Source organism: Anser brachyrhynchus (assembly GCF_964034855.1).
Source record: "Anser brachyrhynchus genome assembly, chromosome: 2".
Lineage (NCBI taxonomy): Eukaryota > Metazoa > Chordata > Aves > Anseriformes > Anatidae > Anser > Anser brachyrhynchus.
Window position 1 is genome coordinate 88,338,346 of NC_137695.1, and position 15,003 is coordinate 88,353,348.

General features: G+C 39.6%; 1 protein-coding gene across 11 annotated transcripts in view; it reads right to left on the bottom strand.

Annotated features, from left to right (window-relative positions):
- Nucleotides 1-2,098: 2,098 nt before the first annotated feature.
- Nucleotides 2,099-15,003, bottom strand: part of COBL (cordon-bleu WH2 repeat protein) — a 154,141-nt gene continuing 141,236 nt past the window's right edge. For 8 of the 11 annotated variants that reach the window (XM_080580392.1, XM_080580393.1, XM_080580399.1 and 5 more), the window contains 5 exons: nucleotides 14,890-14,993; nucleotides 11,606-13,623; nucleotides 10,854-10,973; nucleotides 8,464-8,721; nucleotides 2,099-3,419 (listed from right to left, as the gene is read on the bottom strand). In XM_080580392.1, coding sequence (XP_080436518.1) covers nucleotides 3,402-3,419; nucleotides 8,464-8,721; nucleotides 10,854-10,973; nucleotides 11,606-13,623; nucleotides 14,890-14,993 — 2,518 coding nt within the window. In that variant the 3' untranslated portion in view covers nucleotides 2,099-3,401. The remainder of the gene's footprint in view (nucleotides 3,420-8,463; nucleotides 8,722-10,853; nucleotides 10,974-11,605; nucleotides 13,624-14,889; nucleotides 14,994-15,003) is intronic. The other 3 variants (XM_080580394.1, XM_080580401.1, XM_080580395.1) reach the window with 1 other exon arrangement.

The window sequence follows — 15,003 nt, forward strand, 5'->3', positions numbered from 1 at the left end:
TAGCATAAATTGTGCAAATCACTTGAATGACCTAGGGAAGTTAAAACCTGCCACGTTCAAAACCGTAGATTGATGTACATGTCAAAAAGTCTTTTGGTCCAATACTTTGCATGACCAACATTAGAAGGCTGTCTGTACAAGGAGTTTTCCATAATGAAGTCCCCTAAGTCAAATCGCTCATGCAGACAGTCAATATTATTTAAAATTAAATATTTAATCAGAGCTATTTAATGCTAGCTTTATGGTTGAGTGATATTCTGAGCTCGGTAAGAAAAAAAATAATAAAAACATGTAAAAAAGAAGGGGGGGAGGTGGCTACATTTTTTCTGTTTTTTAAGAGATTCTCTAAGCCCTGAACATTGATTTATACCTGCACAAGGAATAAAGATAGCAAACCCAGCTTCTCCATTCACTTTCTCTGGTGATACTATTTTTCACCTCATTGGACTATATCTTACCCAGATAAAAGAGCATTAGAAAGGACCAGAGGTGTATCAGACTCTCCTCTGGTCGAGTTAAAGAGTTCTGGAGGGAGAACCTAGGCCAAGAGATACACTGTGGAAAACGGGAGCTAACTGACTTTATTTTGGTCCTTCAAAAAAGAAACCAGCCTTGGGACTGACCATCTACAAGTGCCATGAAAAGACATGTCAAAGACTAATCCAGGTGGCATGTAGACGTCTAGACATAGGCTGTGTCTACACTAGCAAACCGTGTGGACCAATAAGAGCAGATAAATTGGAATACTTGGTGCTGAGGACACGATGCCTTTACCAGACACGTAAGGGTTTGTTCTTTTAACTTAGGACAAACTCCAGTCTGGTTCCATGGAGTTAATGTCAGATTGTGATGGAGTGCATCTCCCAAATCCATCTCATCCAGTAGCACCCCAGTTCCCAAGTCCTGAATCAGGGTAAAAGAGGGGGGTGACGTGACAAAGAGATTCGGAAGAGCTTGCCTGACATGCACTGAAACACCAATGTATGCTTACTTCCCAATTGAAGACTGCTGAAAGTCTCCATAGGAAGTTATTGAATGGAAGGGTCATACTTATAACTAGACTTCATCCAAAACGGGTTTATATTAAAATTTCCATTAATTTGGACTTAAATTGCTACCAGGATTTCTGCAGTACCTGGGATGACAATATTAGCAGCACACACATCTCCCATCAGCAAGAGAAGGGAATGTACACCCAGTCCAGCTTCTTGTTGTAGACGGCTGAACTCCCTTTCCATTTTCAGCTTGAGCTCTGAGTGAGCTGGCAGGATTTTTTATTATTTCTTTCCTGTCACACTGAAGGTGACATCTCATCTTGCAGCTGTTCTTAATCTTACAGTTTTTTAGCCATGGGAATTTGATAACCAGAAGTTTATCTAAGAATAAATATTTTATAAACTTTTGTCCTATGCAGCAGCCAGAGAGAGAACCTTTGAGTCTCAAAGACTGGAGTATCTTATTATCTCAAAATCCAGTTTTGGATCCCTTACTTTGAAAAGTATGTATCTACACAATTTGTTACACAAAAGGGGTATTAGGAATGAAGGGCTACAGAGCCAGGGCCTTCAGACAACACTAAGAAAAACAAGAGGAAGAACTGCAATGAATTCCATCTTACTGCACCTCACCAAGGAAGCTGCACTTGATACTGGTGGGACAATCTGTTTAGTATTCAAGCTTATGAGTGACCGAACCCTTTCCTGCAATAGCAATTTATCATGTTAATATTTTGTATCTCAAGGACACTGAGAAGACTTTTAAGGTGTAAGAAGACTAACCAGTCAACAAAAGTGATCTTGTTTATCTTAGGGCATGAAAGAAGACCTTAATTCTAACCATATTAGCTTCCCTAATGATGAAATGGATCTTTAGCAGTACTGGGTTAATATCAAAATGTATACAACTGATAGCTTGATTCTAGTTGTTGATTTCTAACTGCGTTCCTAAAGTATTAGCTGCGAGCCCTTTTCTGCTTGAGACATTTTATATTAGAGCTGAGATATCAAACACCGCATACTGGTTTGCTTAAGACCATCTTCAGTTCTACTTTCTTTTTTTAAACGGAAAACATTTGGCAAAAGGAGTCCTTCAAGCCATGTAAGGTTTGATTTTACGTTTATTTGTGGCACTAACAGACATCAATATTTTACAATATATAATATACAGTCATATTAAATGCAGATGGCTAAATATGCTCTTGCTCTCAACATTACATAGGCATACATTTTAAATTTCAGCTAAAAAAAAAAGAATCTACCGTCACTCTGGTCTGTGATTATAAAAGTGTAAATGTACAAACTTCCTCTTCCTTCATTTCATTACAATATAGGAAATATGAAAAAGCATTTTGATCCCTCTTTTATAAGTTAATCATTTCAATTTAATGAAATATTTTCAAAATATGTACAACAACAACTACCAAAGTAGTTAACATTTGAAAAAGATGCTGCTATAAATACTCATGAGACAACATACAACAGCCGTACAACCTGGAAACAGAAGGCCAACTTAGGCATGACCTGACCAAGGGACTAAGTCCTGACTACTGATCCAAACCAGCTTCATTTCCTTTTGCAGTGCGGGAATGAATTCTAGACCTCGGACCTCTATGCAGGGCTCTGAAATCTTACTAGTAACCTTCACAGTCTGTTGCAAAAAGAGATCCCTTAAGGTGTCTCAGTATTTTTAAAGTGCCACAAATGTTACTAGGGTTCGGTATATCTATACAGCTTAGTATTCTATACGTCATATCCCATAAGTAACTCTTCAGCAGACACAGTCTCACAATCATTATTGATTGCCTGCTTTCACAGAGCTCCACCAAAGATATGAAGTTTATCTAATCTCAAAAAAAAAAAAGACTCCATCTTATGACAATTAAGGTCCCTCATAATGTACCATAACCTTTTTCTTGTGATTTTTTCTATAGATCTTTATTCTCTTTTTTCTCCATGATCGCTTTCAGCCCTTTTCTAAACCAAATAAGAAGCAAGTGAAGAGTTTATAACAGTTACATATTTTTAACAACTTGAAATGAGTATTACTTTTCAGATAGCTAGCAAAGCCTTTTTATTTTGCCCATAAACACAATTAAGTATTAACACAGGACTGCACAGTGTTTATATTCTTATTAACCTGCCAACAAGAATAGTTTATTGGCAACCTTAAATATTCAGAGGCAAAACACAATTCCTTGGCACAGACACTTTACAGCAGAGCAACACATTTTCCGCTTAGAACCATTATGCAGGAACACACAGAAAATTAACTACAACTTATTTTGGCTCGTAGACAAGAGAATAAACTAAACTTCTTGATGTTTTTTGCCACTTCAGACCTTGAATGATGATTATGGGTGCATATGGGGTTAGATTTCCAATTACCTGTTCTTTATACATGATTCAAACGAGCAGAGGGACCTGTAACAAAGAAAAGCACATGATCATTCAAGATATTTTTAAACCTTCAACTGTTGACATTGTTAACCAAACATTCTCTTGTGGGACTGTTTTCAAGCCTAGTCTCTTCATCAGCTACTTAAGACTTAGAGCTTATCTGTTCTTTTTTTTCTAGCTGTATCAGTTGGTCTAATAAAAGTTTATATTATCCTTGCTTAAAACTCCACACCTCACATATCCTTAGATCTTATAGTTGCAGTAACATTATTACTAGAGTGTAGGTGACATTTTTCTGTGAACTTTCTTCATTTTGTGGAATGAACAGAAACCCTGGCTGTAAGCAAGCAATATCTGACTGTCAAAATCTATGCAGAATCGGAAAGCTGTCACTGGTCACATAAATCAATTGATGAGTACTTTGCTTCCTGACTGAATGAAGGAAATTCCCATAGCCTTTAATTCAGGAAAATCCTTAAACAAATGCTTATCTTCCTTCCTAGTCCTCAGGTCATCTACGCATATGCTTAATTTTAATGCCAGTGTACGCTTCCAAAATCAAAGTTACTGAGCTTTGATTCTATCAGACAGATATACATTAATGTCACCACAAAAGCTAAACAGGAATAATGTATTTGATTAAGTTTCAACCTTCCATATTGGCCTTAGTGTCCATGGCAGAAGCTTTATTCTTAGAGAAAAAAGTAGGCCATGGTACAAATTATTAGCAATGTGAAGAGTTCAAATTAAGTTTTATCTTTCAATTCAAATGAAGTAGCAGCATGCAAATGACTGCTCCTAACTATGCATGGGAACTAGAATCACTTTACTTGCTCATTTGACTACCTGTATATCAAGCTTGGCCAACCTTTAAGTGGGGTCTCCTGCCCCATTTCCAGCATAGCAGTGACAACATCAACGGTGGATTTGAGTCTGTAATTTCTGTCATTGCACCCACGGACAACAATGACGAGAAACAGTCTTTCTTCATTCAGAATACCACACCTCTGATTATATGAGAAAAATAATCCAGTGCTATACATAAAGACATAAAGGTACAGAACTAAGCCATACTCCCTGGAAGAAATTGAACATGCCATAATTCAGATCGATGTATTACTTGCTGGCAACCAACTTCAAATTATACCAGCATACAACACTGACTTATTGTAATAGGTGCAGTAATTACCTTACCTGGCTCCTTTGATTGCCAACAGAGTGATACACTGCACGTATCAAGAGCTCATGTGACTAAATGCCGATGCCAAACACTGGAATGAGTGCTTGTACATACTGTGATAGAGCCACGTTCATTTTGTTAACTTACAAAAGGCTGCTTAAATATGTTTGGCTCTAATCTTTACTGGGAAATGTGAAGTCTGTAGAATACCTCTTGTACGTACTGTTAAAAAGTGGTCTACAGAAATCATTTTTCCATGAGCAAAAGCTTGTTTTTCAGATATGCAACTTGCCTTCCCCACCTTATGCAGGCACATTCTGCTGCTCTATTTCTACCAAATCCCTGGGTACAACTCTACCTAATATGAGTAGATGGTATAGCAGCACAGGCAACTTTTATAACTTCTCTTTGTTGGGTAAGATTTTCCATCCTGCATGGACTTGTGCTGCAACTATACCTACAGCTAGACATCTAATGGGTTATTTGCATGTGTAGTTATGTTTTTTCTCCACAGATAATCATAGTAAATCCCAAGGCAAGTATACTTCAGTGTCTGTATAACATGTAATGATACACAGAATTGCAGAAATCTAGCCATATTAGGCTGCATTTTCTGAGACAGAAATAAAATATTTAAAAACGAACCATAAGAATCTTAATTGCATGAACTTGTGACACAAAGTTCTTTGACGCAATTTAAAGAAAACACCAGTTCACTTTTAACACTAGAAGCTCAGATGTTACCATTCTTCTACTAACACGACTCAGTAGAATTAGCCAATATTTGGTCTCAGATCAGCTGTTTATTTCCCCTACTGACTGACTGTCCTTTGTACAGGAGGTAGATTGCATGGCTAGGAAGCAGGCTCCTTGCTAGTGAGATGCCTTTATTTCTGAAGTCAATTAACTGCCAAAGGCACTAGGTCATCCGTCCTGGTCGGTGACTTTACTTCACGCCATCTCCCCTGACTTGCTGTTACACTTTGGACATGCTAAACATGTACCAGGTTGCAGGACAGACCATTCTGAAAAGTGAAGAAAAAGGTTGCTGCCTGCAACCTTTTCCAGCGTGGTAGGTTCACCACTTTTCATCACATTTGCATCTCTATTCCCTTTGGGTAGGATATGAAATCTAACCCCCTTTCTGGCAGGTCTCCAAACTGCACTGCACTGCACTGGGGATGAACCATGTTCCTCAGGAGGACCAGCTGGGCTTGGCACCCTCAAGAATTTTCCTTCAGGAGTCTGTGGACAGCAACAGTGTGCAATAAAACAGAAGCCGTTTCTTCAAAACAAAGTATGATTTATTTGCCAAAGCAGGCACAGTACTCCAAGAAACGGATTAAAGAACAGCCAGGAGACCTGTGCACATACTGTCTTACCTTCACTTGGCATTTCTCTCAAGTACCTATTTTTGTTCTAGTTTGTTTTGGGTGACCCACTTACAGCCTGTGTGGTGCAGACCCTGACTCGCAGCAAGGCAGGGTCAGCCTGCAGCACTTTCTTTCCTCCCTTCCTGCACAGTGGATCTTTCAACCTTAAAGTTCATGACTTCAGCAAACAGCTGTGTAATCAAGGGTGGAGTGGAGGAGTTGCCTTTTCACAGATATTAATAGAGCTCAAATTTTGGTTGGGATGCTCCTTATCTAGGCAATTGGTTGCTTTTTATGTTTGGTTGCCCTGACAGCCCCGTTTGATCTACTTCCATTGCAAATAACCCCTCATAAATAAGGCCAAACTGAGTCATACATAACTAAGCAATGCAGATCCTTCCCAGTTCTCTGCAATATTAGCTAAATAAATGACTTCACCATCAGAAGCCCTTGTTCCAGAAAATTTCAAGAAGACAATGAAAGAGAAACAGACACAATTCAGAACTGAACTTCCCAGTCTGCTGTCTAGTTGCTGAAACCAAAATCCTCTAGAAAGCAAAGCCAAAAATGGCTCTGTGCTCACACCTTCAAGTCATGACATCATAGATCTTGGACAGACGAGACAAAATAAAGAAAAAAAGTTTGCTCTGGTGCTGGTGCAAAACCACCTGCTAGTTACTCTCTACCAAAAACTCAGTGCTCATTGGAGACATGTCCTTCAGCTGTAAAGGAAGAAACCTCCGATATACAGATACATACTTCTACCAACTCAATTTTTGCTATCACAAGTTGTCCAACTGCAGGGAAAATATCAGCATTCAGCTCTCATTTAACACAGCAAACTAGGAGAGAGATTAATACACACTGGATAGAAAGCTCTTTGTGAAATCTGACATTCTTATTTTATTAGTGATCAAGGACATGGGATACCAGATGTCAAAGTGATATGATGCCTTTAGCATATACAAGACAGCTTGCATATCCAATATTATGGAGGACAGCACAACAATAAGAAAATCTTACTTTGTCTTGGAAAAAATGCTGCTCTCTTTTATTTTCCTGAAAGACCTACATAATAAGAGATCCACTCTTCTGTCACCTCAATGTCAGAACTACCAAAAATTACTCTGTCTCGAAAATGAAAGAAGACAGGCACAGTGTTTAGCAGAATATATCAGTATATCAAGATTACTTTCATGGACTGCAATGGCCATCCAACTGTTTCAAAGTGAATCCCCAAGGATATGATAAAGACTTGTTTAAATGAGTAGTGGTACAGGTCCCCTCAGAGACTTCTGCAACAGTTATGCAGTAGGAAGAACAAGGAATTTGAAAAGATCTAGACATCAATGAACCACATGAAGTATTCTTGAATGTCCAAATGCCCTATTTTTCTGTAAACCGGTTAAGTGTGGAAACAAAGGCCTGACTTAGAGTATTACTTCTTCATAATTTGCAGTCTTCTACTAGTATGCATAGTATAGATGTAACTTTTCACATGCAAAATAACGGCACATCCAGAGTTCTCTTTGTATGCTGATGTAAACTTCCACTGATTCTGTGGAATTCCTCATTTGTCAGATTTCTTTAGCTAGCCTTTTTATTGTTAAAATTTGGTCATCTCTTCTGAATTTTTTTTAAAGAGGACAACTGAGCAAGGTTAAAGCCTATTTACATACTTAGGCTGGCATTAGGCAAATCACATGCTGGGAAAATGGCACCTGTTTCTGTACATTCCCTAAAGTCTGTGGATCAAAGTCCATTCTTTGATACTGCAGTATAATATTAAGATAACTCCACTTAAACCAATTAATCTATTTCTCTTCACCTAGAAATATAGCGTAACACAAGACTAGGAAAAATAATTTTTGGTCAAAGAGATAAGTGAACTTATGCCAAAAAATCACACCCAGGCAAATGAGCATTTAGCCATCTGGGAGCTGAGTAACCCACAGATGACCACAGAAGGGATACACATATCATCCAATTTACAATTAAGTTCAGACTGACATTAAAAGGAAGCCACGGTTTTACTGACAGCTTTCAGTATGTGTGACCAGGGTGCAAATGTAGGGACTCAAAGTCTAGGACACACTACTGAAATTGGGAGAGAATATCTATCTCTAAATTTGCTTCAGGGTCTCACATCTGATCTTTCTTAAGTTCACGCAGTCTGAAGGACATCCAGTATCATCTCAGATTCACAATAATGGAAAAGGGCATGGGAGTGCTTTCTGAAATGATATTCATGCTCTCGTTGCTCTCTTCAAAAAAGTACTGGCTGTTCATATGGTTGCATGTATGTACAGGCATGTTTTAGCCTTAGTAGTGTGTTTTAATACCCATTCAAAGGTTTGAAATACAATGTGGACCTTTAACTCAGTTAGAGAAAACACTGCATGTACTTTCCTCTGATGGCAGAAAGAAATGTGTGGCTACCATGGCTTACAAACAGCTCCCAGAGCACAGCAGCCCCAGTTTATTTCATCCACAAGGAAATATAAAAGTAATTTACCTTTTTTAACTTTGCTGCTCCAGCACCGGAGCGAATGGCCTCCATTAGGGCTCGCCTTGCCTCCCCAGGGTCACCTGCAGTTGTAGCAGAGAATTTAGGAGCTGCTGTTGACAGCTGAGTTGGAGGTGGTGGTGGTGGTGGTGGCTGAGCAGGGGCAGGTGGGATACAGAACTGCTCTTCCCAAGAGTCTTCTGTTTTCTGCAAGGACAGTTCTGCATTCCTAAAACTCTGGAGCTCTTCAGAAGCCGATGAGGAGATCTGTTCATGATGCAGTTGAAAGGAGGAAGTTAATACCAAGCATGACTAAACTGTAATTACTTGACATCTGATGCACTTTAATTTCAGTACCCCAATTTCACTTTGCTTGAATGACATAAAACATGTAGAACTTTTGTTTGCTCATGAGGTTGAACATCTGTTACTACTCACTCACATCACTCAGCTGGGCTGATTACAAGCATCAAGGATTTGGCATTGCCTCTGACTCAGAAACTCAATCTTTATTTACTGTGAGCTCGAGCATCCTGTAAGTCTTCTTGGCATGTAAGGTAACAGACAGAGAGTTGGACTTGGTATTCATTTGGAAACAACCACAAGGGGTTTTGGAATCAGGAATATATATTAAGGCTGCAGTAGCCACCCAGGAATCCCATTACTTTTCACATTCTATGCTGCTTGGAAATAATCTCATATGACAGAGAGGCTCTTCTAGATTTAAGATTTCACTGCTTCATTGAAAAAAAATAATATTAAACCTAAAGATTTCAGCCACACTGAAAAAAAGTAAAAAAAAGAAAGACCAGAGAGAACAATGTGAAAGCACTGAGAACAAAACTGATTGCTCTTCCAAGTGGCTTTCTGTAGAATTTCTGAACCTAAAATTCCTGCATGAATTACTTACTTGGAAACTCATTCTAGTTAAAATGAATGCAGGGGAGGAGGTAATCTTTCAGACTAAGCCAGCTTTTCCATCAACTGCCTCAATAAATAGTTTTGCCATTAGCAACATTACTAGTAATAATCATGATAAATTATTTGTAATCAAATTATTTGGCAATTATTAGGAAATTCAGTTCCATGTGCCAAACAGGAGGTATTCAAATAAATGCATTAGTATTCTGTTGCAGAGAAACTGAGGCACAAGACTTCCCTAGTGAAAAATGAAAGGATTCATTGCCCATCAATTAATCCAAACTCACAGAGCTCCTATGTTCTATTCCTTCACTGTATACACACACACGGACACGGACAAATACATGGTAATAACGTAATGTCAAACAAGACATGAACATTTGAGATGACATGAAAAGACAGCCCTTTCATCACAGCACATCTATATCCCACCCTGTACACATACAAACACGATGCTTCAACTAGCACAGGTGACAGAGTGTGAAAAAGAAGCGCACGGTTTCTAGGCAACTTCCTTTAAAACGATGGCAAATGCTTCTCTGCGGGAGGAAAGTATTCCAAAAAGTCTCTGTGGCAATACAACACCACTTCGTTGTCAGAGCCTCTTTCGCACAGATCTACGTCTATTCCTCATGAACACAAACTGCAGTTAAGTCTGCGTGAAGATGGCTGCTGCGCTGCATGTTCTGCTCTCAAGCTCCCTGGAAGCTGCACCCCATCTGCAGCAAGGGCAGTAAGGTATTCAGAACCGCTTTGAGGGAAGGACTAATTCCCTTACAGAGACAAGGGAGACTTTCTACCTAGTGCCAGTTATTTGGACGTGTGCTAATGGCCTGAGTCATTGCATAAGGGAAATGGGAACCTCCTTGCCAAATACACATCCTTGGCTGGATTAGTGAACTAAGGCTAGAACAATGCAGGCTTCAGCTATTAGGAATAAGAGATGCTTTAATGATTAGGTAAATCTTTCAGACAGAAGGAATTATCCTGCTGTGGTGAAAGTGTTTGAAATTTTCCATCAATTACTCGCACGCACCAGCTCATATTAACAGATAAACAGCACGCACGGAGAAGCCCTAGTGTTTTTTCAGGCAGCTGGAATTGGATGTATATGTAAGGAAATACAAATATATTAACCTAACCACACACCTATAAAGTAGAAAAAGTAACACCTAAAATGTGAACATGATGAACATTTGACGTCTCCAGTGTACATTCACTGTAATCCATTTGGATTTCTATACACTTCTTTCTCAGTTAAAAGCACACCAGTTGAAGGAATGTGAAGTTTTATAGCAGAGGGTAGAATCTGCCCTGCCCTGCTATCTGCATAAGTCAGATCTGACTTTGTATCATAACACTCCTTCCTAAAGTCTTCTCTTTGCAACACAACTTGTAGTTTCATCTTCTCCAGGTTTATTCGAAACACTCAGCAGGCACAGACTGCACCTAGGAGACCACTTATCTTGATTTCTTACCTTTTTCAGCTTTGAGGTGCCACTGTGGCCTCTAATTGCTGCTAGAAGGGCTGAGCGCTCATTCTCTGGCTCAGCATATGAGGGTTTCTTGTGATTGCCATTTAGTGCGCTGTCTGAAACCTAGAATGTGAAAAGAATAAACCTCAGATTGTTATTAGATATTTACTTAGAGATACTTTGTAAACACTATTAAAAGTATTTTTAGCACTTGTACCAGATTCAAGCTATGGAAACTGCTGTCTGTCTGCTTTTGTACCTGCTTTACAACCTGAGCTCACGCTGAATGGTGAGGGTACCCATAGGTCCCAGTCAGGAACTCCATACTTACAGACTCAGTCTCATATCCCCTAAGCATACAATCAGTGGCAAACCAGTATCACCTAGCAATACAAAATGGAGTTTTATTTCTTTAGCAGTTTTTTTACAAGTCTTCTATGTGCTGTGTGTTCCTGTTTTTACGTAACGGCCTGAAATGCAGGCTAGGCTCTTGGCTAACCTCGATTACCTCTCCTTCATGCTGTATCTATGCACCCTCTGCCTCTTTTAGGCAGTGCAGCAGCAATGGTGTTGCATAACATACAGGACATGCAGAACCACCAGTGGCTTGGGCTGCATTTTGCCACTATAAATTTTTCAAACGCCATGCGTACTCCAGGTCCCTAGCAATGGTACCAGTTATAAAACCTCTTGTGTCTGACAGACTTCTGCGTGTTTCTGCAATATGAACAGACTAAAGAAAGTCTCCACTTTACCTTCCTGAGCTTCTCCTTTCCCCCTCCTGTTTGAATGGCTTCCATTAGGGCACTGTGCAGCGACGTATCTTTAGGAATTGGTTTTTGGACAACAGGTTTGAACTTCTTCTTTGGTCCAAACATATTGGTCTGCACATTAACATCCAGTTCACCGACAGCATTAGTGACTGAATCATCAGGTTTGTCCTTCTGTTCTGACTCTGCCTTTGCTGTCACACCATTTAACTTGGACGATGCTCTCAGCGAACTAACTTGCATGCTGTCAGCAGGAGGCCATTTAGTGATCCGCAAAGACGAGCTGAAAGGGGGTGAGACTACTTGGAGATCAGGTGACTTGAGAGAGGAGGCTGAATTACTACGGGGCAAAGTCTCACATTTCTGGTCGAACAAAAGACGCGTCTTTTTCTCCGCTATACTTTGTTTGCTATTTAAACTGTGCTCATCTTCTGTACCGTTGTTATCCTTTGGAGAGGATTTAGTAAGTGGGACACTGACATTCTTTTTATAGAAACTAGCAGGAGTTGCTTGATTTGGTGCCCTGATGTTAACTACTTTGTTTTCCACGCCAGAATTATCACCAGGTGTGAACCTGTGGGATACTTTTTGACTGCAAGTAAAAATATTTACATATTTTTCTGTTGTTTCTGCCGATTCTGTTTCCACAGGGCTGGAATTGGACACAATAATACACCTTTTGGGGGAAGCTTCTGCTTCAGTTTTAACCTCTCCTGCTCCATGCTTATTTTCATCTTTCTCATGAAATCCTGCAGAGTCAGGCTTAAAGGTAGGTAGGTTGATGTGTTTTGCAATGGCAGAGGCGACATACTGACTTGAAGTTCTCCTATGAGGTTTTAGAAATGGAAGCTCCACCTTGTCTTTATTAATGGCTGGGGCCATTAATGGTTTTACCTGAGACTGCGTGACTGGAAGAGGTGGTTTGGTCTTTTCATTCTCAGACTGTTTTTCAGCTACCTGGGAAGTAACAGTTTGTGGTGCTACAGGTTTTGGAGCTCCAAGACAGACAGGTTTGTGTTCCTGTTTTATAGCGAAGGACTTCAAGTTTGTGTTAACTGCTGGCTTTTTAGCAAGATGCTCAGCAGAGTCATCACTTTGTTTTTCCACAGAACTTGACCTCCAAAATTCCTTCACTTTCCCGAGAGGAATTTCCTCACTTTCACCAGTAGAGGAACCTGGTATGTTCTTACTGACAACAGCCTTTGGGCTGATAAGGTTGCCTAATTCGTCTATCTTAATGGCACCAGTGGAGACTGAAGTTCCTCTATCAGAATATTTTACTTCAGGTTTGGGAGGGACAACTTTAAAGGTTGTCAAACCCATTTTGGGTTCGTAATTTGTTCCCCAATTCTGGGCACGATGACACCATGGGGGCGTTGATGGGACTTCTTCTGCCTCAATTTTTTTTGCTGGTGGCCGTTTGATTTCTAATTCTGATTTACTTTTTTTCAGAGTTCTCTCCCTGTTACTACCTTCATTAAATGGATTTACTTTCTCTTTTGCTGTACTGATTTCAGTTGTGGTCTTGGAGTGAGATGGAATCAGCTTAGATTTACACTCCTCACACTTCATACCATGCCTGGGTGGGGCTTCCAGTCTTAAGTTCTTTTCACTTCTTTTTTCAAAGGAGGATGTGAGAGATTCAAACATATCTCTCCTCTGTTCCACAGGCAAGTGAATGAATTCGCTTTCAGATGGTTGCTGATGTAGCAGGTCTTTGGATTTACATACAGGTCCAACATCTGTGTGTCCTTTATCAAAGGAACCCGCATTGTTGTTTTTATTTGTAAAGTTTCCTGTACTGACAGAGTCAGCTAGTAAGTTCTGCGAACCCCTTGTCTCTTGGTTTCCAGACGAACTAGAGATGGTAACTTCTGGAACATCATCTATGACTGTTACTGGAACAGAACTGGCAACATCCTGGGCATCCTCAACTTTTCTTATATGTGGGCTCTGCACTTCACTGATACACTCAGAGTCAGAGTTACTTTTAACATCCATTGCTGCAAAATACACATATAATATTACATATAGGTAATATTTAGGCAATATGACTTTAAATTAGACGAACAGCTAATACAAACTTACCCATAGCAGATATTTCAGTTACACAAAAATTAACAGGAATATATTCATGCCTGTATTACAAAAAAAGGAGAGATCTGGGTCCTTTTTATTGTCTGGCTGCTGATTAGGATCAGCCAAATATTCCTGCAGTCCTCCTGCTTCAGCCAGTGGGAAACATATACATGCAGCTGAAAGCAGAATTTAATCTATTGTTCATACCTTATCTTTGACTAACTTCTCTCAGTGATAAACATTTCACCACATGACTGCAAAGGAGAAACACTTCTGAGAAGCAGTGAGCAACTCCAAATTATGTTTCCCAGACCTGGTTAGTAATAACAACCCAGCTGAAGGATTTCCTTGAGCAAGCAAACAAAGAAACAGTACTTGTATTTTTTTCTCCATTCTTTCATTTTCCTTCATTACCAATGACTCCAGAAGCCTCATTGTGCAAGAAGCTTAACTCTCCTCTCAAATTTGCTGGTATAAATAAAGGGTTACAACACAGAAGCTAAGAAAAAGCAGTGTTGGAAAACTCACAGAAATTAAATTGGAAGTCCACTGCAAAAGTACTGAAATAAAGATGGAAAGTTTTAAAGAAGTATTCAGCATCATTTGATGACAAACCATTAATAGTGAAATGTTTGTATTCACAGATGGAAAAACAGAAGCACATTATCGCTTTGTGATGATATTTTATCTCTTCCCATTGTTTCTTCCTGCATTTTTCAATTTTTAACTTTACAACACACGTCTGCTAATGTAGTGTGGACACAGAGGGGAGACCAAAATGTCTCCCCTTCTCTACTTCACTAGGATAAAAGATGCAGCAGAAGTACTGTTTATAAAAGAGAGCTAAATTCACTACTGATTTAGTGTCACTGAAGTCAATGAAATTATACCAAATGTGGCCCACAAAATGTGTCCACAAACTGCTGATCACCTCTTTCTAGTAGCAGACACCAAAATACAATGACAACCTGATAAACAGCTTGAAAAATACTCAGTGCTGTTTTATAAAGAGTGGCTGCCCCAGAAGCAAAGGGAAAGCAGCCACTTCGGGTGCGCCGCATTCTGCCTTGGACCTGCGAGTTGCTCCCAGTGATCTCAGTGAGAAATGTGCAGATGTCTCAGATGTTTGACTGTGTACCTCCCAGCTATGCCTATGTCTTTTGTACCTGAGAGGTTACACAGTTCCCTACCTTCTAAATCTTCATCCAGGTCAGCCAAAGTCTGCTGGAGTTGTGCATCAATGAATATATCCTCATTCTCATGCTTAGCTGCAGTCATTTCTTCATTTTTGCTGCTAATAAAGA